The sequence below is a fragment of the Equus asinus genome, chromosome 8, assembly GCF_041296235.1.
Source record: "Equus asinus isolate D_3611 breed Donkey chromosome 8, EquAss-T2T_v2, whole genome shotgun sequence".
NCBI classification, from domain to species: Eukaryota; Metazoa; Chordata; class Mammalia; order Perissodactyla; family Equidae; genus Equus; species Equus asinus.
The window spans coordinates 99,685,349-99,710,315 of NC_091797.1; the positions used below are offsets into that span (position 1 = coordinate 99,685,349).

Consider the following 24,967-nt stretch of genomic DNA (forward strand, 5'->3'; position numbering starts at 1 on the left):
GGAACAGCACAGCCTCAGGGGCTGGGGAGTGGCTGGCACGAAGCCTCAGAAGAATCATGGAGATGCCAGAAGGCCTGGGGCTGTGTGCTCTGAGAGGCATCTGAATTTGGCCCTTTGGCAGCAGTTGGAGTGGCAACCAGACAGCAGAAAGTCAAGGCGAGTGGGAGCTGAGGAGGTGGAGGCAGAGGGCACACACCACTCCTGAGGGTCCTGGGAGAGGGTGGAGAATGGCATGGCAAGGATTCCCACCCCCCTGCCTGACCTCCCCTGAGCCAGGCTGACAGCCTCTCCCCTTGGATGTCTGTTTCCTCCTCGATGTGTCCCCGTCCCCTACCCTGGCCTGCGCTACCCCGAGGCACCCCATTCTTCCAGCTGTCATGACTCTAGGACTTCTCTCAAAGTCCACACCCAGCCACCTGAGCATCCTTCCGACTTTGCTTTTGCCTCTGCTCTCGGCCCCCATTTCTCTCTCAACTTTACAGCAAGAGCCCTTTGCAAAGTTTAACTCAGGGTCATTACCCTCTCCTGGAAGCAGCTGGCACCCCAGCTGCCCATGCTGCCCTGGCACCCTGGGCACCAGCCACTGTGGGCTGTGGGCTGTCCTTCTCATGTGCCATCTGCTCTCCTTAGATACTGCCTCCTAGGCCCCTGACCACTGGACCATCCCCTCCTTGACCTTACTGTTCTTCGCTCTTTATCACTCTAGGCTCTGCAGCATGAGGTCCCAGGGCAGTGGGCAGTCTTGCCTGTTCCATGTCCCCAGCACAGTGGAGATGCACACAGTAGGTGACTGTTTCAGTTAATGGATGCATAGGTGAAGGGGAGCATTTCGCTTTTGCTTTTTAGACTGGAGAATGTTTTCAGGTGAAGAAAAAGAGCATGAGAAATGTAGATGAGGGTGGTGTGTGAGGCTTCAGTGAAACCAGGAGAAAGATGGAAGGTCAAGGGGGACATCCCATCCTCATGGGCAGGGCTGGACGTCAACTGGGGGTGTTGTAGGGAAACAGTACCACTGCTATCTGACCCCAGACCATCATCTCAGAGTTGTTCATGTGCTTTCTCTTGAATTAATGAGTCTGGTAACGAAAGCCTGTCATCTGTTCATGGTGAACTTGTAGGAACGAGGATCTCTCATCTCCATCTGACAGAAGCAACTGCCCCGCCCAAGGAAAGGGGCACATTTCACTCAGGCCAGGATAGACCCCTCCTGGCTGGCTGCTCTGGTGGGCTGGTCAGTGCATAGTTCAGTTCCCAGCAGCACGCACGATGCTCTGAGCATCCAGAGCCACAAAAAAATGCAACACATGTCTCAGGATCGTCAGCTGTTTGTATTAAGGCCACTCTGACCTGCTGAGCAGAAGGCAAAATCCTCTGCTCAGACCCAGCTCCGGGCCTATGCTGGCTGAGGCCCACTCTGGGCCCACTTCCCCGAGCTCATGGGGCCTGCCCTCTCCCGGCAACTTCAGTGTTACACCCGCATTGGCCTATTGCCACTGTAAAGGAACGCACTGTCCCCCTGGGCGAGGACAACAGGGTACCCAGTGGTCTCTGCTGTCCCCAAGTGCTCAGCAGACCGTGTAGGTGACCTCACTAGAGGCTGAACCCAGGCACCACAAGACTCAGGAGCAAGAGCGGGTTTATTCAGATCTGCGGTCGGTTATAAATCTGGTTTGATGTTTGGTCACAGGCCCCAAAAAATGCCATTGTTTTGAGTTTACGTCAAAATACAAAGCCTAACATTTACAGCGTGAAAACTTAAAAACAAAAGCAAACTTGGTTTAAAATCACTGTTGAGGCGTTGTTCTCTCCGAGCGTCATCTGTGCGATGAAGGAAGGCACTCAAGACCTCAGGGGATGGTTTCTGACAGTGCACACAGAACCGTTGTGTCGTGTGAACACTCAGGTGTTATCGAACGGTACTGCGTCTCTGAGCACTTTATTTTATTGAAGATACAAATGCTTTTGATCGTCTTTGGTTGTAGACCAGATGCCCCACTCGGCGGCCCCACCGCCTCCCCTCCGCCCACAGGGATGAGAGCCCAACCCGGACCAGGTGGTGGTGCCAGGCAGCCGCTGTGCACCGTACTCGATGGCTCGGGGGCTGGAAGGGAGCCAGAGGGGAAGCACTGTTCCTTAAGCATCTGGGCTCCTGGAGGATCTTTTCTCCTTCAATGCAAAATCACACGGCCGAGCCTCAGGATGGCGGGGAGAACACGAAGGAAAATGACCCTCGCTTTGCCAAATGTGGCAAAAGGTAGCTTTAAAATTAGGAATCAGAGAACTGTCATCTAATTTCCTCACCAATCGCTTTTAGGGTCTTTGATTCTTTCCTGAAGCCGGAGGCTGAGCTACTGTCCTGGTGTCCCGGGGGGAGAGGAGACTCGCCACACACTGCCTACCTCAAGGACAGCGAGGGCAGAGGCCAAAGCCCCTCCCAGGGACACCCTGACTCCTGCGGTTCACACGGCTAAACCCTCAAATGGCTGAAGAAGGGAAAGGCCTCGAGAGCCACCGCACTGCGGGGCCTCCAGCTTACGGAAGGAGGGAGGGCCCAGTGGCTAGGTGACTTGTGACCCTTTGACGCCGCGTACCTCTCATTTCAGGTTCTTCCGGATGGTTCCAAAGCTGTAGGAAAACACCCCCTAGAAGCTCAAAGGCAACTGGGCTCAGGCTCGGAGGTGGCCTTCCTGGTCTAAGGGAAGGGCCGTGAGGCCATCCCACTGACTTGCCCAGGGACACGGCCAGCCCACGGTCAGAGGTGGTGCAGCTTGCCCCGCTCGGTCAGCAGCGTCATGGCCACGGCGTAGAGGAGGTAGCCCAGCACGAGGAGGAGAGTGCAGGGCAGGGGCCCGATGCAGAAGAGAGAGGCCACAAAGAAGGCCAGCAGCAGCGACAGCAGCGTCCGATAGCTGCCCAGGAAGCGCAGGCTGAGCCTGGGGCCCTGGGCACGGCTAGCCGTGCGACCCCGCTGCACAGGGCTCAGCAGGTGCCTGTCTGCCAGCCCGGGCTCCGTGAGGTGGTAGCGACAGAAGCTGCCGAGGAAGTCGGCCCGGGAACACAGGGCTGCCATCTGGCCTGCGAACTAGAGCACAGAAAAAGGCCTGGGGATGGGCACAGGTCGGGGACTGCAGTCTCCACCTGGCTTCTCCCCAAGACTGGGGAGGACAGGAAGGGGGCAACAGAGATGAGGGTGTGGCCCTCCTGAGCACACTCACCCTGCAGTTGATGGCAGAGGACAGCCGGAAGAGCAGGCGGACCAGGCTGGCAATCTCATAGCTCCGGATGGGCTGCAACTCCGCGTCCCCCTGGTACTCGATGTCAAACTTGCGCAGCCCGTTGATGATCTAGAAGCAGCAGGAGAGGAGAGCCCCAGATGAAACCCAGGCCATGGGCACAATCCAGAAAATACACCTTTGGCAATGACTAAGAGGAGATGTGTCTGCTCTGGGGATGACGGGGGAGACAAGGACAGGCTGGTGGGACCTACGGTCACGCTGCCTACAAAGCCAGACCCCTGCGGGACACAGGCCTTACCTGGTATCGGCCCAGGGGCGTGAGGATGAGTCCGTCCTCCCCCACAATGCAGTCTGGGAGCTGCTTCTTTCCATTCTCATCCTGAGTTGTCCCCAAGGCAAGTGTGAGCTGGGCGAGCTGGGCCTCGCTGAGCTGTCAGAGAGGAAGCCCCTCATGAGGCAGTGGCCGCTTCTCACCCCCGCTTCCAGTTTCCAAGGGGAGGGAGGAGACTGCTGTTCACCGCCCGGGCCTCTAACAGTGAGAACGAGGGAACCCAGACATGACATTGCAGGTAGGGGCCAGCATCTCCTACCAGAGGAGCCCAGGGGCCCCGTGCAGCAGGAACCACACCAGGTCCTGGCAGGTGGCCGGTCCTGCCTGGGCATGGGGTGAGGGTTGTGGCACCAAACCCCAGGAGGGGAGAGCTCCACGGCTCATACTCGGAACATCTGGCACAGGTACTCCAGGGCCTTCTCCAGGTACTCATCCGTCTTGCGGACACTGTCTTGTCCCAATTCATCCAGGTCGTTGGCTGCATAGGAGCCATTTGTGTCTGTGGGGCAGAAGCCCAACCATGACAGAAAGGGCCGGGCTGCGGCGCTCTCCCCACACTGGTCAGAGAGGCACTTGGCAGTCTGCTTGGCCTGCGTGATGAGCTGAGCAAGGCGCAAGACCTGTGGGGAGACGGGCAGGTCAGCCTGCTTCAGGGGTGTCACCTCACACCACCCAGCCACCAACAGATCAGACGGCCAGGAGGGGTGGCTTCCATGTGACGAGGATCTTTAAAGACTAAGATGTGTACTCTAAGTGTGGGAAATTCCCAACAAACACGGCCTTTATTATCAGAAAAGAATCAAGGGCCAGCCCCGTGGCTGAGTGGTTAAGTTCGTGCTCTCTGCTTCGGTGGGACAGAGTTTTGCTGGCCCAGATCCTGGGTGTGGACATGGCACCGCTTATCAAGCCATGTTGAGGCGGCGTCCCACACAGTAGAATTAGAAGGACCTACAAGTAGAATATACAGTTATGTACTGGGGGACTTTGAGGAGAACAACAACAAAAAAGACTGGCATCAGATGTTAACTCAGGGCCAATCTTTAAAAAAAAAAAAAAAAAGAAATTAAATAATCAGACTTCACTGCACCAAAGGCGCCGGGCTGTAGCAGCATCTACTTGACACCAGCCTTCCTTTTCTCTTTCCTGAACCAAGCGGGTCTTCCCTGTGTGCTGGGGCCCGGAAGACCCCCGACTCACTCACCAGTGTCCGGACCTCGGGCCCGAACATCGGGGTGTACTTGCAGTCCTGGCCCTCCAGGCCGTAGACATGGCTCTTCACCTTGAAAGAGTTGTCGGTGACAGCAGGCGGCCATGACGACAGGAAGCTACTGGTGAATGGGGGAGCTGCGAGGAGGCGGTGTTGGCGGTGGGGGATGACCAGCTCGGGCTCCAGGAACAGCTGCTCGCCTGGAAGGCAGGATCTGACTCTGGCTTCGGCTTCCAAGGGCGCAAAATACCCAGCTGCCACGGACAGGCTTCCTGAGCTCCTCCAAAGGTTTCTGAGGGGGTGACCGCGTGGCGTGGAGCCCCTCACCAGCAGGAAGCCAGAGAGGCCAAGGCCTCACAAAGCTGGCTGAGACGAAAGCATTACTGGGACCGAGATCATCTCTTGATGCCACCACCAGGGTCACTGGGGAGCCGAAGCTTGGAGCTCTGCTTCCCCTCCTACTGGGCACACCCGCGGCCACGAGTCCAGCAGCACCAGGGTAAGGCGGGCAGCAGCCAGGCTCACCCCATCACCCCGTCACTGTGCCCCAGGGGTCCCCACAGCACCCTTCACCAAGGCCACCCACAAGCCCATGCGGTGCACGCAGGGTCTGTGGGTCCCTCTTTAAGTGCTGCTATCTGCCAGCAAAGGCTTACCTTTCTGGATCATTTCAGCCAGGTTGGGCTGGGCAAAGACTTTGGCCACTCGGAAGACCATGAGTGCGTTCTTGGGGCTGACCAGGTCGGTGCGGAGTGCACGACTCAGGAAGCCCACAAAGAGCTTGGTGTACATCAGCAGGTTCTCCTGCACAAAGGGCGCCCTGGGGATGGAGGAGTGTGTCGGGCCAGACCTCCTTCTGGAGGCAGGGCTGCACTGGCCTCGCCTCCACTGCACCCTGCTCTTTCTGGGGTTCCACATTTTTCCCAGCCATGACCTCATGGAGGTATCACAAATCGGGGCTGAGGGGCTGGAGGAGGCAGGACAGAGGCAGGGGAGACTAGGCCCCCTGCAGACAAAGGAATCTTCCACAGGACGAGGCTCTTTCCTACAGGATCAAGGCCACTGTAGCAGAGTTGGCCAGGGCCCAGAGGGGCGCACAGGGGAAGGTGGTCAAGGAGCAGAGGTGCCAGTGGCAGGCCGGGGTGGGCTGCAAGGAGATAATGGGAGGCAGTTTTGGCGGCTGCCATGCAGGGAGCTGGTGAGTAAGGGTTGAGGGGCAGTTTGGGGGTAAGCGTGAACCATGCATCTGGGACCATAATGGCAAGGAGACAGTTTCTGCAGGAAATCCATCCCAGGGCCCAGGCAAGACACAGCAGGGTCAAGGAGGGGGCAGACTGTGCTCCTACCCTGTGGGCCCTCAGAGAAGAGCCCCAAGAGGCCCCTCAAGCAGGTCCCCTCAGGGAGGATAGGGTACCAGTGCTCACCATCTCTCCGACACACACCGGGCCTGGGAGTCACTGCTCTGAGCCTGCTTCTCAGGCGCATACCTCCAGGGCTGCAGGTAGCTCAGCCACATCTCCAGGACCTGGGGAGACACGTGTGCCCCAAGGGCCCGGTGACTGGCACGCAGGTGGCTGTGGGCTAGGCTTTGGGCCGAATCCTTGTGTGGCCTGGAGCCAGTTCCCGGGAGGAGCTCAGGGAGCAGGTGCAGCCTGAGCCACGGGCTTCGGCTCTGCTGGGGAGGGCAGGGGTGCCACTGGTTCTGGTCTCTTCCCATGGCCCTGAGAGTGAACAGCTGAGTCCCTCCCATGTCTGCCCCCCAGGACCTCTGTCATCAAGGGCACATGGAGGGCAAAGGCGAAGCTGTGACAGGCTGACACTCACGGCTCTGAACGACGCGTCCAGGGGCCAGTGGCCGAAGCAGTGCTGCAGGAAGAGGTAGAGCTTCTGCTGGACAAACCTCGGGACAGCGGCCCTGCAGGGAGAGGGGAGGGTCACCTCCCATTTGCAAGGGTCGGCTCTGCCAGGGGGCACCCCTGGGGGTGAGGCCTCCTACTGTAGCCCCATTCTTCAGAGGAAAGGACCAAGGTTCAGAGAGGTTAGAGAACGTCAAAGGACACACAGCACACGCACAGCTGACCCAGCATGGCTCTGTGTGCACTTCACCTCAGCTCACCCCACACAAGTTGCTCACTCTGCTGGTCCCAGTGAGCCTGAGAGTCAGGCCACCACCCCAGCCTTCTCCTAACGTGGGGGGAGCAGGGAGCAGCACAGAGCGCGGTCTCCAGTCACAACTGAGCCACCTGCTGTGGAGGTGCTCCCAGCCCGCTGCCTTTCCTGGGTGCTCTGTGGAACACTGTCAACGCAGAGCTCCCACTCCTGCCCAGCGCTGGGGAGGATGGACAAGGTGGAGCAGCAAGATGAGGCCTTGGCCCAGCCAGCCTGGCTCTTTCCACTGAAGAGGGCAAGCCTGGAAGGAAAGGCCACGGCAGCCGGAGAAGCAACTGGGCAGCCCCGACCCGGCTCTGTTGCCAAGACTCTGAGGGGCCTGTAGGGGGTGAGCAGACAGACCCAGGAGGGGACAAGGTGATTTCCCACCTGCCCCAGCCTGCAGAGGTCTCACACACCTGGGCAGATGTCACTGTGGATGACATGTGTGTGTGGGACAAGGAGGCGGCCAGCTGGGGACAGGAGCCCTGCCGATGGCCCCGTACCCACCGTTTGAACTCCTCCAAGGGGCTGGCGGCGTGGGAGTGGGCGGAGGGAGAGAGCTGCTCGGCCTTCAGGCTGTGGGAGAAGGCGTGCAGGTGCTTCAGCAGCAGACGCACCACCAGCACATGCTCCTCCGTGGGCATGAACGGCTCCTAAGGTGGGGAGGGCGTGGCCTCAGGACCACGCGGTCAGGAGGAGGACTCCCAGCTCTCCCTGTGCTCGGCCCCCAGGGCTGACCCCACTCAGCCTGGGCCTGTCTCTCTGCTTCCCTGACAGGAGAGGTGGGCTGGGCTGGCAGTGGGCCACCGCAGGCCCCACCCGTGCCTGGCACCGGGCAGATGAGCCACGTGCTGCTGGGTCTAACGGCTGGGTCTACCAGAGACAGGCTCAAAGCGGTGAAGCGCCTGGCCCAGTGCCTGCCGTGTGCCCTGGGATGGCTTCCTAAAACAGACATGTCTGCCAAGGGCTTCCCTGCGTGCTTCAGACCCCTTTTCTGCACCCTCTGTGGGCGACTCAGGTCACTGCTGCCCATCTGGGTCCCCAGCTCCCAGCTAGCTGGAGGAGAAGGAGCAGGGGGCAGGGCAAGCCAGCATCCACTGTGATCTGGATTTGGGGGTCCCCTGCCCACCTCCCGGGCATGTGCAGACAGCTCACTAGGGCCACGGCTTTCCCTTTTGGGTGAACCCCTCCCCAGGTCCTCTTCCTGCCGCAACCCCACCCTCCCACCTGCTCCCCCTCCTGGACACGGCTCTTTGGGGCTCAGCCTATGGCAGCCCTTCCTCCCTTACTAATGGACCTGTGGTTAACACAACCCCCAAACCAAGCCACCCTCAATCTGGAGCCGAACTTTCGATTCATGGAGTCCATGAAGGATCTCTGAGACCCAGACCTGAGAGGAGAGCCGAGTGCTGGCCATTCAGCAATGGAGATCAGGGTGGGGACCCTGAGGAAGTGGTGGACAGCATGGCTCCCAGCTCTGGGGTGTCCAGAGCGACACGCTCCTCTCCTACCCTCATCCCCAGTCCCCTGGGGCCTCCATAACCTTGACGGAGGAGCATTTAGCAGCCGTGTCCAAATCCCATGCAGTGCTGAGGCTGGCACAAGCCCCACCTCCTGGCACATCCCAGGTGCAGCAGGCCTCACACGGGCCCCAAGCCCCAGCCCTGGCGCCACTGCTGCCCACAGCCCCGTCCACTCAGCTCTGTTATGGAAACACTGCCACAGGCCCAGGTGACACATCCCACGGGGCACTACATCTGGGGATGGAACTCCAGGAGGCCAGAGGTAATTTTCTTTTGCTTATCTACATTTTTTAAGTCTTTGTGCAAGGAACTTGCATTGTTTTGAGAAAAAAGGAAGATTTTAATAATAATAAGACTAAAAGGGCATCTAAGACCATAGGGCACCAATGCCAGGCCATGACTCCCCACCGGGAGCCTCCCCTCTCTCATTCCTGGCCCCTTGCTCTGACCCTGGTTACCACCCTGTCGGCTCAGGGGAGGCGAGCGCATCCACTTGGGAACAGGGACCCCTGCCCTACCTCGTCCCACCTTCTGCGGTGTTTCTGTAGAGCCAGGCTCCCCCCACATGACCCCAGCAACCACACTGGAACCCTCTCGGGTGATCTTCCGTCTAGGTTTGTCAAGTCAAACTTATTTTCCTCCAATTCCCCACCCTCCTGAGCCAAATCCCCATGGGAGTCTCTGACTATAGCTGCACATGGCCTCCTCCCCTTTTAAGGACACCTTTCCAAAGCCTGCAGCATTTCTCACGGGCCTGGCTCTCGCTGGAGCTCTGTATGCCTCTCCCAGGGCTCTCGGCCCTCCTTGGAAGGGAAGGCAGCCAGGATGCTTCTCCAGGGACCCTGCTTGTAGCCAAGTGAGACCCTCCCCAACAGAGGCCGGAATGGCCCCCACTCCTGTGCCCAGCCGTCCACACCAGCCCTTCTGGACTGTTCCTTTCCCTCCCCCTTGCAGCTGCTGCTTCTGAGCGGGAAACTCGCTGTGAACTGCACTCACCATCCCATCCCAGCAAAACGTGATTCCTCATCTTGTTCTCAAGGTCAGTGCTGTGTGTTCCCACCCAGGGTGACTGGACGGGCCCTTGGCCATGAACACGGCTCCAGATACACGTTTGTGTGGTTCCTGTCCAGACTTCCTGGCAAGCATCTTGTGAATCAAGGAACCACAGATTGTTGGCCTGAAACAGCCTCCAGGTCTGAACTCCACATCACTGACCTCAGATTTGTCCACACACTGGTCACTTCGCCTAAGCAGACCACAGTCGCCATGAGATCACCACCGGTTCTCATCTGCCTCTAGAGGATTCCACGAGGCCACAAGAGGCCAGGCTCAGAGGAGAAGGCCAGGCCCTGGCTCGCCCAGGGATTGACAGACTCTCTGGGCTGGGGGCTGAGCACCACATTCTCCTTACACTCTGCCTCACACATGGCTCGGGTTGGCAGAACCATACCACCCACAGGTCCCAGGGCCTCTGCCTCCTCAGTCAGTTCCTGAGTGCCAGGCCTGCACCGCGGGCCGCGGGCAAGTCAGGCCACTGCAAAGGCTGCACCATTTCGCTCCCTCGAACCAGGACCAAGCACAGAGCCCTCCAACACCTGAGAACTGCAACACCTCAGCTGGCTTAGGGCTTGGCTAGGCAGGTTCTGTGATCCCATAGCAAGCCGGGGTCATCTGCCTTGCTCCCTGCCACATGATGCACACCCCAACCCAGGCTAGTCTGCAAAGCTGGGGCTGGGCCAGGTTGAAGGCTGACCCCTACTGCTCCCTCCTCACAGACATGGGCCTCAATCTGCCTGGAACAGGTCTCTGAATCACCCCCAGCCAGCCCCCTGCCAGCCCCTCGCTTTACCACTGCACTGACGTTAGCTCTGTGGCTTACACCACGGGCAGGCGTGAAAAGGAACAAAACGAGAGCGGCCAGTACTTGGTAGGCGTGGAGGGCCTGGAGGCTGGGTTGGGCAGGGCTGTGGAGGGCGCTGGAGACACTGAGTCGGTAGTGCAGAACCTCCAGCTGAGAGACAACAAAATAGAGAAGCCAAGAGAAAAGGTGGGGGCGGGGCAGGGGCAGAGGGCAGAGGAGAAGCGGAGGCAGGGCAGAAGGGAAGGGGAGAGTGGGGAGAGAAAAAAAGTGAGAACGAGCCCAGAAGTAAGGAGAGAAAACAACAAAAACAAAAGCAGGTCAGTGACAATCCAACAACCACAGCCCAGCAGCCTCAGGCCAGGAGACATCCCCTCTCAGCCGCCCAGACCAGCCCCACCCTCCGGGGGGTGGACCGGAGCCAGGCCCGAGGAGGGCATGCTCCTCCACCTCCCAGGCAGAGGGACTAGGGAAGGACAGACCCTCAAGGTCACCTGGGCAGCCCCCTCCATGTCGCCGGGGCCTGAAGGCCTCTCCAGCTCCCTGAGGTCAGCCACACTCACTCTCCTTCCAGAGGGTCCTGCTCTCTCTCAACCCTGATCACAGTGTGTGCAGTGCATGCATGCTGCCGCCCACCAGAAGCCCAGGGGCCTTACTGGGACACACTGCTGGCCACCAAGGCCCTGAAGGCCCTGAGGCTCACAGAAACTTTTGAGGAGCCAGTTCCACATGGAGGCCTCTCTGGCCAGGAAGGAAAAATATGTAATTTATTGGACTTCCCTGGGTTGTCCCGACGAGAAATTCACTAAGGCGATACATGATGTGCTCAATTCCTGGCTCTAACATCCAATCAGTGTCCCGTCCTGAACGGATCCCTCTGCCTGGGGATGGGTTCCCAAAGGCAGCACAGGCTCACCTGGCACCCTCTACACCCCACATTCCAGAAATAGCTCAAGTGGCCCAAACACTCATCCGTTCTAGTTCTGGGAAGATCAGCCTCTACCTCACCAGGACCTCCACCCTCCAGATACAGAGCCTTCCATCAGTTCCAATGTCAGAAGTCCCTGAGAATCTGGCCACGGCCACACACACCCTGAGGCGGCTAGAACCCTGAAGCTGGGACAGCCATGGACACCGGGGACAACAGCTGAGAGGGCATGCTATCTGGCTCCCAGCCCAGGACCCTTAGCCCTACCTGCTGCAGCATCGAGGCCTGCTGAAGCAGCCCCCTTCAGCCAAGCACAGCTCAGAGCCGGCCCCGCACACATCCTGCCCCGTGAGGGCCAGCCTCCCACCTGAGCAGCATGCCCCACTGGGCTTCACAGAGGAGAGGTCAGAGCACATGTGCCAGACTCTGAGGAAACAGGCACAGCCAGAGACACGCAGAGCAGGGCTGGGAAGGAGCAGAGCAATGAGGTGGGGGCCCTTCACAGCCTTCCTCCAGCCAATCCTGGGCTTGGCTGCAGCTCTCAGTGAGGGCTGAGGGAACACACAGGTCCCCCGTTGGGTCCCTGCCCCTACCTGCAGGAACGCAAGGCAGGCCCCACAGTGGCCTGCAGGCTGCAGGGCTGTGGCTGTCCTTACGACTGGCCCCTCCAGAAGCCCCACTCGGCAAGCTGGGGTCAATGGAGGCCTGGGCCTCTGGGAGCAGTATACACGGGACCCTGCCCAGCCACGGACCCACTGTGGGACCTCCAGGAGCTGCACCTCCTGCATCCCTAACACCAGGAACACTGACCCCAGGGCTCCCAGGAGACACACAGTGCAGAAGGCCTTTTGGCTGGCAGATCTACTACTAAAAATTAAGATGGGCGTGCTTCCACCGGCTCAGGAGAGCAGACAGGAAGGCAATACAGCAAAGCGGCCTCTGCAGATCAAGCCACACGCACAGGGGCTGAGCAAGGCTCCCAGGACCCCAGGGGAGAAGCCCCCTGGCCCGATTACTCATGCACTGGCCAGGAACATGCAGCAAGTCTGCTCTGGAAGCAAGAGGGCAGTGCAGGGGCTTTGCAACATGAGAGGTCCAGGACAGAGTCCTGGCTTTCCTCCTCCTCCCATGTGACGCCAAGGATGGAGATTTAGGGTGCCCTGCACTTTAAGAGAGCAGTGGCAGGGGCTGCACACCCCCAGCGTCCATACAGCAGAGCACTGGGGCCGCAGAACTGGTGGCCAAGGCTCTGAAGCAGGAGAACCACGGCTTCTCCCAAGAATCACACAGCAAAACCTGCAGGCTGCCCTCCTCAATTTTCACCCAGGATCCGTAATTCTTAGGGAAGCCCTCGAGAATTCTATCTGGCAGTGACAAAAGCCAAGTGTGAGGAACAAACTGGTGCACAGAAGCTGTGGACGCAGTTACAGGCCAATGCTGCCTTCAGCAGCACACAGTGTGCTGCCCAACAAGAGATGGGGGAAAAGCGAGGAGAGGACAGGCCAGGGCGTGTGTGGGAAGGTGTCAGACCCCACCCACCCCCAAAATGGCTGCCTGTCAACGCTCTAGAGGAAGTGGAGGGCAGCGTGGGCACCAGGGTGGGCTGGGTCTGCCAGGGGCCACCTCAGGGGGAAAGCAGGAGGCACTGTGACGGTAGAGGGGACAGACCTGGACGTGACTCCCAGAGGCATCACAGCTCCCCCAGCCCCAGAACACAAGCACCACAACTTCATCTGCTCATGCTGCCAGGGAGGCGGCTCTGGGATTAGCACGGGGAGGACCCCAGAGAGCACAGGCCTCCAGCCCTAGGGTGCAAACCCACCACAGAACAAAACCCACCTGCTGTTCAGCAACTCAGTGAGGGGTGAAGGTGGGTTTCTGCTTCCCACTATCCAGCCCTCAGAAAGTAGCTGCGATCGAGGACAGGAAGCAGCAGGCTGACCAGGCACACCAGGGCCAGAGCAGGAGATGGGAAAAGGCTGTGGCAACATACCTTGGCATGAGGGGACTGCATTTTTTGGTACATCTCCAAGGAATAATGATGAAGCCACATTTCAACAAAAACCTGCAAAAGAGTATTAGCTGGTCTAATGATGTTCAACAAGGCATCACCACCATTTAATGGGGAAAGGACAGTCTTTTCAACAAATGCTGCCAGCAACCAGGATCTCCACATGCAAATGAATAAGCAGGACCCTTACCTCACACCACATACAAAAAATAACTCAAAATGGATCAAAGAGTTAAATGTAAGAGCTGAAACTATAAAACTCTTAGAAGCAAACGGGGAGAAAACTTCATGACATTGAATTTGGCAATGATTTCTTAGATACGACTCCAAAAGCACACACTACAAAGGAAAAAAATAGACAAACTGGACTTCATGAAAATTAAAAACTTTTGTGCATCAAAAGGCACTATCGACGAAGGGGCTGGCCCCGTGGCCGAGTGGTTAAGTTTGCGCGCTCCGCTGCAGGCGGCCCAGTGTTTCGTTGGTTCAAATCCTGGGCGCGGACATGGCACCGCTCATCAAACCACGCTGAAGCAGCGTCCCACATACCACAACTAGAAGGACCCACAACGAAGAATATATAACTATGTACCGGGGGGGGGGCTTTGGGGAGAAAAAGGAAAAAATAAAATCTTTAAAAAAAAAAAAGGCACTATCAACGGAATAAAAAGGCAAGCCACAGAATGGGGGAAAATATTTGCAAATTACATATCTGATAAGGGATTAATATCAGGCTATATAGAGAAACCCTAAAACTCAGCAACAAAAATAAAACAACAACTGAATTCAAAAATAGGCAAAGGATTTGAATAGACATTTCTCCAAAGAGGACAAGTGGCAAACAGCCAATAAGGACCTGAGAAGATATTCAACACCACTAATCATTAGGACAATGCTAACCAAAATCACAATGAGATACCACCTCATAGCCATGAGGATAGTTATAATCAAAACACAGAAAATAACAAGCACTGGTGAGGATGCAGACGAATTGGAACCTTTGTGCATTAATGGAAGGAATGTAAAGTGGTGCAGCTACCGTGGAAAACAGTAAGGTGGTTCCTCAAAAAATTAAAGAGAATTACCGGATGGTCCAGCAATTACACTTCTGGGTATATACCTCCCAGAAACTGAAAGTAGAGTCTCAAAGAGATATTTGCATATCCGTCTTAATAGCAGTATTATTTTCAGTAGCCAAGAACTGGAAGCTACCCAAGTGACCATCAACAGATGAATGGATAAACAAAATGTGGTATATCCATACAATGGAATATTATTCGGCCTGAAGGAAGGAAATTCTGACATGCTACAATGTGAATGAACCCTGAAGACACTATGCTAAGTGAAATATGTCAGTCCTAAAAAGACAAATACTGTGTGATTCCACTCATCTAGATACCTAGAGTAGTCAAATTCACAGAGACAGAAAGTAGTGTGGTGGTTGCCAGGGGCTGGGGGAAGGGGTAAATGAGCAATTATTGTTTAATGGGTATAGAGGTTCAGTTTTACAGCATGACAAAGTTCTGCAGATACATTATAACCATGTGAACACATTTAACACTACTGAGTGTACACTTTAAAAGTGTTAAGGTGGTAAATTTTATGTATTTTACCACAAGTCCTAAAAACTTTTTTAATTAAAAAAAAAAAAAAAAGAGCACGAGCATTTCAGTCCAGGAAATAACCCTCCAGTTCTGCCCTGTAAGCTCATCTTGGTGGCCTGCCCTCCTCACAGGCTGGCAGAGCGAGAGCCCACATCAGTGTGGGCCACTGGAAGCACCAGGAGACCCTTCTGTGAACACAGATGATAATTCCAGCTGTCCGACCTCCCGGTGCTGCTGTGACAACAACATGGAAGCCTCAAAAAGCACAGCAACCCACACGCCAAGAGTGACGTACAGGGTAGGGGGGACAGAGTCCCATTTTATACACATTCCAGGCTGTCAACAAGCAATGCTTGCAGTTACCAACTCAACAACTCCAGAATCCAGGGTCAGAACCAGCCAAATTCCTCCAAGATGTGTTTGGAAGAGACACTCAAGCCTGGGGGGTGCCAGCGGTGCACTGTGGAAATGAGCCAGCCCATGCCTGAGGGAGGGTCTGGAGCCCGCATATGGGCAGACAAAGGGTCCCGCCGCCACCCTTTTGTTTTTTGGGGGTTTTTTTGGAGGAAGATTAGCCCTGAGCTAAGTACTGCCAATCCTCCTGTTTTTGGCTGAAGAAGACTGGCCCTGGGCTAACACCCATGCCCATCCTCCTCTGCTTTATACGTGGGACGCCTACCACAGCATGGCACTTGCCAAGCAGTGCCATGTCTACACCCAGAATCCGAACCGGTGAAACCCCTGGCCACCAAGAAGTGGAACGTGTGAACTTAACCGCTGCGCCACCAGGCCGGCCCCTCCACCACCCTTTTGGATCCCCTGACATGGAAGGGCTGGGGGCTGCCTGCCGACTGAGGTGAAGTCTTTGAGGGACCTCTCCACTCAGCGTCATAAAAATGTTGCTGGCGTAGGGTTTATACCCACAGGATGGTGATCCCAGGAAACATAGACATGGGAATGGGTCAGAAAGGCCAGGTCAGGTGGGGTGGGGAGAGCATTTACACGGATCCATTGGAAACTAGAAGACTGCACAGCTATTACATCACCATGAGAAAAACAAAACTGTGGACAGGGAATCCTGGGATGAAAAACACTCCCAATGACATATAGGTTAGACAGGTGGGCAAATTTCTTCCATCTCTGTTTTCTAAACATCACAGTAGGAAAATACTAACAATTTAGAACCACCCACAGGATGAGGGGCAGTCTTTAGGCCTCTGCCCCACAGGGTAGAAGGTGGCTGAGCAGTTTATTTGAAATGGAAGCAGAGAAGAGCTGCCTTGGCTCTCACCTGGAGCAGAGTTTCTGACCTCCAGATCTCATGGGAGGCAGGGTCTGCATTCACAGATGTCTGATGAGAGATGTGTCGCTTCAGGAGGCTGGTGTGGTGGAGGCCATAGGAAGCAAAAGGCATGGCTGGCGTCCTGAGGGAGACACAGAAGCAGGCCTTAGTTAGGGACTCCTGCTGGCATAAGCAGGGGCGATCTGGACTTCAAAATCAATGACAGCAGTAATGATTACAGTCTGTTCAATCATACAATGACCCCCAAGTCCATGTTGATACATACAAATAAATAGAAGACAAAAGTCTTCCTTACCATAGGGTACCCACTAATACATGTAAGAGTGAGGAAATCAGAAAAGCATCAGTTGGCAACCAACTTATTAATAGCTGATCTGGCTGAGGATCATCAGGGGATGCTAACACTAGTGATAACTGCATAGTCTTAGTATATTTTCCCACTAAATCCCCCTTGTTAATTAATTTGGGCACAAAGTCTTTAACTTTACAGCAGGAAAACCTGGCCAACACCCCTTAGCCCAGTGATCAAGCTAATGTCACCAGTAATGGGGGACAGACACCCTGGGCCACAGCTGCAGTGCTCCTTCCAACACCCACCCTGGGCCTGATCCAAAGGAAACACCTGAGAACACCCACACCCAGGCTGCACACTTTAAAGGCGTGAAGGTAAGGAAAGACTGAGGGACCGCTCCAGACTGACGGTCACTAAAGTGACAACTGCATGCAGCGAGTGGACCTGCTCTGGGTGCCAGCCAGGCAGCAGACATTAGCAGGGCAGCTGGTGAAACCTGAGTGGGGTCTGAGGATTAGATGGTGGCCTGGTAGCAATACGAACTCCCTGATCTGGATGGAAGTGCTGTGGTTATGAAGGAGAATGCACCGCTTTTAGGAAACACACTCTGAAACATTAAGAGGTTACGGGGCATCACATCTACAACTTATTCACATGGCGCAGAAAGAAACCTATGCAGATAAATTGAGAGAGGATGAAACAATTCAAAAATCTGGGTGAAGAGTCTCTGAAAGTTCTTAATGTTGTGTGCAGCAACTTTTCTGTAAGTCTGAAATTGTATGTTGAAACAGCAAACAAAATTGGGCCTAGAAAACTGCCTGGCAGCTGAAGTCTGCCCTGGAGAGGGAATGAACCCGGCCCACCCAAGTCCTCCTTCTCGGCCGCAGCATCACCAATGCCAGGGAAGCCTCTCCCCACTTCTGTGCCCCCACTTTCAACGCCTTTTCCTTGGGGGCATCTGTCCACACGTGGGAATTTGGGGTAATGGCATGGCATGGACCAGCAGATGTGAGTGGCCAGCACCTGCAGGAAAGAGCCTGCCTGCAGCCTCCCAGGGAAGGCAAGGGGCCAGTGAGGTGGAGGAGGGCTCAGAGGAGCACAGGCGGCAGCTGCCGGGGCAGAGGGGTCTCCTGGGGAGAGTTGGCCAAGAGGCCCCACGTTTAGGGCTCAGCAGTCCCCAGTTCACCCTTGGGCTCAGGCTGGTGCTCATTCCCCTCCTGCACAGTCCAGCCTGCTTGGATTGACACAAAAGGCTCTTCACCCCAAGGCCTCTGGTTCAGGCCAAGACTTGGTCCTGGAGCCCACACAGATTCCTACTATTCTCATTTGTCCATGGGTCAACCTTCCATGGCCTGCCTACAAGTTCTTTCTCTCCAGAACCATCGGCCCAACACCATCAATCAGCTCTCACCTTCAAGTCATCTGCCACCCTGCTCACTGCCTCAGTGTGAGGCTTGGGTGCTGCATGTGATGGGGGCTGCTACAGGCAGAACACAGCCTGTTCCCACATCAGAGCCAGGCCCTGTCAATGAGGCCACAGGACCTGACAGTGCAGGGATGCCTCCTGAAAACCAAAATACAGATGTCCTCCTCACCCTCACCCTCCAGTCTGCCTCGGCAGGTGAAGATGGGGAATCTCAGGTATAAGAAAAATCAGGGAACCCTGGACAAAGAGTGGCACCATCGTCCCCATAAGCAGTGCCCACTGACTGGGCCACTGCCTCGGGGAAGGGCCAGGCCTTAACGGCTAACAGGAGGCATTGGCCACCTCAGGCACTGGCCAAGAGCCTTACCTGGGAGCTGGTGAGGGGCTGGGTGCCCCCGGACTAGAGGAGAGTAGGGGGAGCACATTGCCTTCTGTGGGCAGAAACCATGAGAGGTACCTGTCCACCAGGATGAAATAGGCACAGTCTGAAGTACGAATGTGCAGGGCTCCGGGGAGTGGCTAGAAAATGAAACTCACATTAGCGTGTGGCTCTGGGTGTCACCCCAGGCTGCTGACCCCAGCAATTGCAGGCTTGACTCAATGCAGGGAGGCCGTGGGACGTGGGCTGTGTCCCCGAGGCTGGCCCACGAGCACCCAGGGCAATGCCAGAAAAGTTCCCACTGCAGAGGGCCTCACTAGACCCCTCAGTCCTGCCAGCATGTGAACACCCCGGCACCTCCACCCTGACCCCACGCCCAGCAAGCACCTTCTGTGGGAAGCCTCCCTGACCGCCACCTGGGGTGCTCAGGTCACCCCACACTGGCTGGTAAGTCTGCCCACCAGCCTGTCGTCCTCACTAAGTAAGGATGGCTTGAAGGGCAAAGGCTGGAGGCAGAATGAAAGGAGGACCCGCAGAAAGGAGGCGGGAAAGGAAAAGGAGAAACAGAAGACAAGGAAGGGCCGACAGGTGGCGCTCGGGCAAATCCAAGCTCCCTCTTCTCCGTGTGAAAACAAGAGCCCGGGGTCATGGCCCCCACCCTTCACGAGGGGCTTTGCAAAAGCAAACCGCTCACAGACATCGCTTCTGTACCTTCTGAGTGATGAGGCTCAACGCAAAGAAGAACAGGTAATACTCAAACGGACCTGAAGGCAGTGTTAGGGGCAAATGGCACGGTTGCTGGCCACCCACAGCCTCCCACCCTCAGGGCTGACAAAAAGGATACTGAGAGCCAGGTTCAGACCGAGGCCCCCAGGCGGGGGAAACTGGACCTTGTTGTGGTACAGAGGGCTGTCTGGGAGCACGCGCTCCTGGATGGAGGCCTTCACAGGACCCTGCGGGGAGAGGGAGGCGGGCTTGTGGGCAGGTCCCGGCACGGTGCCCCACATGTGGCGCAGCCCTTTGGGAAGGCTGTTGAGGAGACCAGTACAGAGACCCTGCCCGTGGGACCAGTGCTGTCTCTGCGTGGCACTTGAGCAAAGGAGCCTTCACAAAGATGTGCAAACAGCAAGGACAGCAGCTGTGCATGTTTCTGAGTGTAGCCAGGCTCTTGATAAATCCCATCTCCTGTGCTTCTCATACCCACCAAGCAAGTCACCCCTTAATTTGCCCTGCAGGACTACAAACCTGGAAAAACAAAGTGACCAGTCACACGGCCCTGCCTGTCACCAGGCGGCACGGCGCTTTCCCCATCGGCAGAGTTTGGAGTGATCTTTATAAAAACCACTAAAACTGCAACTTGTGATGCCTCCTGGGCCCTGAACAGACACTGTGGCTTCTCTTGCCCACTGTCACAGCCCCTCTGAGGGCTGGCCCACCCACCACTACCGCAGCCGCTGCATAGGGCTCTCCGCCCCCAGCATGGCTGTCCTCACATGGTGTACTTACAGGCAGGTAGGAGACCGGAAAATCAAACTTATAGTCTTCAGCTTGCAGTTTATAGACCAGCTTCATCATCGGGCCACTGAAGATGAAATTAAACCAACAAGCACAGGGCAAATGAACTACAAACCATCTTGCTTTGATTGTTTTTTAACTTTGAAAAATAGAGTGATTTAAAAATGGGGTGGGCTGGCCTGGTGGTGCAGTGATTAAGTTTGCACGTTCTGCTTTGGTGGCCCAGGGTCACTGGTTTGGATCCCGGGTATGGACCTACGCACTGCTTGTCAAGCTATGCTGTGGCAGGCATCCCACACATGAAAAGAAAAGTAGAGAAGGATGGGCATGGACGTCAGCTCAGGGCCAGTCTTCCTCAGCAAAAAGAGGAGGATTGGCTGCAGATGTCAGCTCAGGGCTAATCTTCCTCAAAAAAAAAAAAGGGGGGGGTCACAACAGGAAAACACCCAGCCCCTCAGGTGACAAACCTACTTACCCAGGGTCTAGAAATTCCATTGCAATGCTGTACTCTACAGGGCTCACACGTCCCTGTAAGCAGCGGAGGTTCCAGCCAACGAGGACGCCATCCAAGCTGCCGAAGATGCTCTCTACCAGCCATGGGAAGATGGTCTGCAGCTCCTGAAACAGCGTGCCAGTGAGGCTTTGGGCAGGCTCGCCGAGGACCAGTGCCCACGGAGGGGCTGTGTGCCATGTGGGCCTCCCCGCCCAGCTCTAGTCTTGCACCACATGCTGCCCACCTCCCTCTCGGGCCCAGTGCTCTGAGGATGTCACTCCCTGGTTCAGAGACCCACAGGAACCCTGGCACAACAGTGCCAACAGGAGGAGCAGCTTTGGATTCTTTCGCTGTGGTTGCGTGGCATAGCAAGCAAGACTGCTTCACGTGTCGGCCAATTAATGAAGTCAGTCTATGATTAAAAGGTTTTTAAAAAAATGTCAGAAATTTCTGATCTGAAGAGAGTTTTATTAAAAAGGGCCTCAACCTCCTGTCTCAGAGTGGGCCCTTGAAACTATGACTTACTGTCATTTGGTAGTAACTCCTTGTCCAGGCCAACTTCTTGCACTTACTTACCCTTACTATTTGACAATTCCACATGTGACGTAAATATACGTTTTCAGTATTTACATCAGGGTTTCCAACCTTGGCACTGCTGACATTTTGAGTTGGACACTTCTTTGTTGTGGGGGCTGTCCTGTGCACTGAGATGGTTACCGGCATGCCTAGCTCCCACTGACTCAATACTAGTAGCACTATATGCATCTGACAACTAAAAATGTCTCCAGACGTCGCCAAGTATCCCACATGGGACACAAGCATCTACGGTCGAGGACCCCTGGTTTACGTGTTCACATGTTTAAATGTGTCTATAAACGTGACAGTCACAATACCAGGTCAGGCCTCCACAGGCCAGTGCTCAGACGTGAGGATCAGTAATAACGTTTCTTAAGGAGTGTCTGAGTCACATCCCAGAGACACTAGCAGAGCTGTACCTTTGCTGGAAAATCTTCAATGACTTTAACCAAGTCTTGGCAGCGCTGAGCAAAGGGTTTATTTACAGAGTCAGCTTTCAGACTAGCCTAGAAGACAGAACAAATCAAAAAAATCAGGAGCATATTCATCTTGCAGCTTTTGCTGATATTCTGGCTCAAGTCAAAAGAGAAATCCAAATGCTGGGCAGGACTCAGACACACACCACTGGCCTGATTCTCCAACACCTCATCCATCAGGTCATGTATGTGTCAGTGGCCTAAAGGATGCTACTAGAAGAGAGGCAAGGTCCTATGCTCTCTAGACCAGTGATTCTCAGGCTTGCTTCCCAGCACCCTCCTTCAGGCACCTCCAGTTACCTGAGAGAACTGCACATTAGCATAACAAAAGTGACTTCCATCTGATCCGAAAGCAAGGGGTCAGCTCCAGGGTCAACCCCACAGCAGGAGAGGACCCCTATTGTGTAGGGCACCCCTCAAAGACCACAGAGCACTCACCCAGTGTGCACACATGAACTGGAGATTTCCCATGACTGACCACTCTTGATTCACCCCACTGTGATCACCAGTGAGAATGACCAATGGTATGATGGTGTCATTTGTTGTCATTTAAGTCCTCTTAACCAAGATGTCCTCTACTCAGTAGATAATGAACCTACTAAATTCATCACCTTAAGAAATAAGGCAAGAGCTTGCACCATAGCCTAGTGGTTAAGTTTGGCACGCTCCGCTTTGGTGGCCCAGGTTCGGTTCCCAGGACCTACACCACTCATTGGCAGCTGTACTGTGGCAGTGACCCACATACGAAGTAGAGAAAGACTGGCACAGATATTAGCTTGGGGTAAAGCTTCCTCAAGCAAAAAGAGGAAGATTGGCAACAGATAATAGCTTAGGGCGAACGTTCCTCAGCAAAAGAAAAAAAGAAATAAGGCAGGCTAAAAACCGCAGATAGTTTCAGCCAAGTGCCGACACTAATCATGAAGGTGATGGAGAGAGAACATCGAGGACAAGGACTGAGGACATATACCTGAGGTCACGGGGCGCAGGAAAGCACTATGTGTCCTGACTCCACGAAGAAAAGAAGCCTCCATGCAAATGGATAAACATCCGGAGGAAATGCCAGAATTTTAACCAAGAGGGTTTGTCCACTTGCTAATGGGGGCAGAGTCCACAGAGCTCAGGCAGAGGCGGAGACCTGAGCTGTTCAGGCCATGGGGCAGATCTGTTGGCTCCAGAGGGTGCACTGAGGAAGAACGTCCCAAGTAAAAGTTTACCGAAAGCATCTTCTAGGAAGTGAAATTAGAAACTTTCGCCACTGACATCCGCCTCACACTAACTTCTCAGGATTATGCTTAATGCTTAAGTATAGTTCTGGTGGCCCCCAGCATAGCCGTGTCCCTCCATTTTTCACTGACAACAGTCATGATTATTAAAACACCTCACTTTTGTGTAAGGAATTACGAGACGTGACAATTCGGACCTACATCCTTTTCACTGCTCTTCCCCACACCCTGGGAAATAAGAAAACGGCGTTTGAATCAATTCGTCTTGTAGATGAGACAACCAGGGCTTAGCGGTTGAGTAACCCCAAGGTCCTGCACCAACAGGAGGCAGAGTCAAACCTAAGGATTCTAAGCCAGTCCAGTGTTACTCCCATCACACGCCCCAGAACACCCACGGGAGAGTTCTTCCAGCCTGTGGAAAGCAGGCTCCAGTCCCTCGGCTACACGAATGTCCTCATGCCACACTCACCAGTAGGAAGCTGGGCTGCTGCAGGTGAGGGAATGCCATGACAGCTCCCGTGGAGGTGGAAACCGCCGTCTCAGGAAAGCACTGTGGAAGCAAGAGGAAACCTCAGCACCTGCCTCCGCAGAACGCTGCCCGCCTCACAGTGTAACACAGGGACAGGCTGGTGACCACCCGCTGCAGGCCAGGCCCGCGTCCCACGGAAGGCGCCTCTCCCGCGTGCACAGCGCCAGCCTCACCAAGCTCGAGGGGGGTCCTCGCCAACGCTGGGTGGCGCTGGCACAGCCCTGCCAGGAGCCGGGCTGGTGGAAGGGCTCCCCAGCACTTCTCACTCAACCCTGGGGGGCAGGCAGACCTCTACAGACAGCCTCCAGCGCCCCTGCCCCGCTAGGCACTGAGGGGACGGGACTCTGCAGACACCGCGAGAGCCTCCAGTCGGGGGGCCGCTGCAGAGCAGCCGCGGAGGACAGGCGGGAGACGCAGCCCCCGTCCCACAGCCCCAGGGAGCTGCTGCCGCCTGGACGGGCGCGGAAGCAGAGTCTCCCCCAGGGCCTCCGGGCACAGGAGAGGCGGACGCCGCGTGGCTGGGAGGCAGCAAGCGCAGGGGCTGTAAACCTCTGGCTTCTTAATTAAGCGAGAACAGAAAGCCCGGCCTCACACCAGCCCCGGCGCCGCACAGACGAGCAGCCGGAGACGGAGAGAAGCCGAGCCCCTCGCCCTGGCCGGCGGGTAACGGGCAGGGCCGGGAGCCACACACACAGACCTGCTCGCGGTCTCTCAGGGGACAGGCGGCCATGGCCTCCGTGTCGCCTCGGCTGAACGGGCGCTCGGGGGGACAGCGCGCCCAGGGAGCCTCTGCAAGAGCCGTCAGGATAACGGGACCAGCTCCGCAGACGCCCGCCTCCGCCCCGGCCCCACACGGAAGACCCAGGCCCGGACGAGTAGACCGGAGGCGGGGTCCTCCGGAGGGCTGTGCCCACGCCGAAGGCGGGCTGCGGCGGCGGCCGAGGGCTGAGCGGACACGCGCGTGTCCGCCGCCCGGCAGTGCGCCCTGCTGTGAACGCCGGCTGAGGAAGACGGAAGCCCCGCCGCAGGACGGGGCCCAGGGCTCCCGGGAAGAGGGCGCCCGCTCCAGAGCGAGGCGGTGGCGCGGAGGTGAGACGAGAGGAGAGCACCCGCGCTCAGGGGCGCCACCCGGGCAGCGGCGGGAGGAAGAGGCCGCAGGCGCGACCCGGGCCCCAGAGGAGGCGGCGTCTCTCCGCCTGGGCCCGGCTGCCAGCACGCCTCCCGCGCCTCCCGCCCCGCCCTCCGGAGCGGCTCCCGCCTCAGCGGGCTCTTCCGAGAGCCGCAGCGCCCAGCGACGCCGGTCGCACCACCCCTCCCCGCGGCCGCTCTGCTCCCGCTCCGGCTCACCGGCGTCCTGTGAGGCGAGCCTCGGCGGCCCCTCCTACAGATGGGGAAACTGAGGCTCGGAGATCGAGCCACACGGGGAGGAGGGCTCGGGGGCCACACCTCTGGCTGACCCGAGGCTCCACTTTAATCGGAGCTCCCCTCCTCCGGCCCGCTCACCGCGCGGTAACCGAGCACCGCCGGGACGGGCGCGGGAGGCGGCAGGAAGGTGGCAGGAGAGCGCTGCCGGCCCGGCCTGGCCCGGCCCGGGGCTCGCGGAGGAACGGCGACGGCTCCGGCGGAGGTTCGGGGAGGCAGCTAGGACGCGGGGCGGTCCCGCGCACGGCTCCCGCCACTCACGTGTGGAGTCCACAGCGTCGCTTGCCTCACGGACAGAGGCTGCCGTTCAGTTACCGAGCGCCCAAATGTCGTCATCAAGCTGCGCGTGGCGTCTCGTCCCCTGACTGGGCGGGAAACGGGCCGCAACCAATGGGAGCCTCTACCTCTGAAGGCGCCTGCGCAAAACGACGGCCAAGTTTTGCGTCTCCGCCTCTGGCGGCGCGTGCGCAGGGAGGGACAGCTG

The 24,967-nt window shown here is 56.7% G+C and overlaps 1 protein-coding gene across 18 annotated transcripts; it reads right to left on the reverse strand.

Moving 5' to 3' along the window:
* Nucleotides 1–1,619: 1,619 nt before the first annotated feature.
* On the reverse strand, nucleotides 1,620–24,874 carry SMPD4 (sphingomyelin phosphodiesterase 4). 18 transcript variants are annotated; one of them, XM_070516615.1, is made up of 20 exons: nucleotides 24,745–24,874; nucleotides 23,002–23,082; nucleotides 21,253–21,339; nucleotides 20,240–20,382; nucleotides 19,756–19,831; nucleotides 19,094–19,202; nucleotides 18,961–19,013; nucleotides 18,328–18,389; nucleotides 16,141–16,273; nucleotides 13,228–13,299; nucleotides 10,328–10,459; nucleotides 7,433–7,578; nucleotides 6,599–6,689; nucleotides 6,199–6,299; nucleotides 5,431–5,594; nucleotides 4,769–4,974; nucleotides 3,954–4,187; nucleotides 3,535–3,666; nucleotides 3,216–3,344; nucleotides 1,620–3,082 (listed from the first exon to the last, which is right to left on the reverse strand). In XM_070516615.1, the coding sequence occupies exons 1-20, from the start codon at nucleotides 24,817–24,819 to the stop codon at nucleotides 2,753–2,755; spliced, it is 2,556 nt and encodes an 851-aa protein (XP_070372716.1). In that variant the 5' UTR covers nucleotides 24,820–24,874; the 3' UTR covers nucleotides 1,620–2,752. The 18 variants fall into 18 exon arrangements, with proteins under 18 accessions (XP_070372716.1, XP_044631276.1, XP_070372717.1 ...); XM_044775341.2 differs by having other exon boundaries at nucleotides 10,298–10,459; XM_070516616.1 differs by having other exon boundaries at nucleotides 10,373–10,459; nucleotides 24,745–24,873.
* Nucleotides 24,875–24,967: the final 93 nt, after the last annotated feature.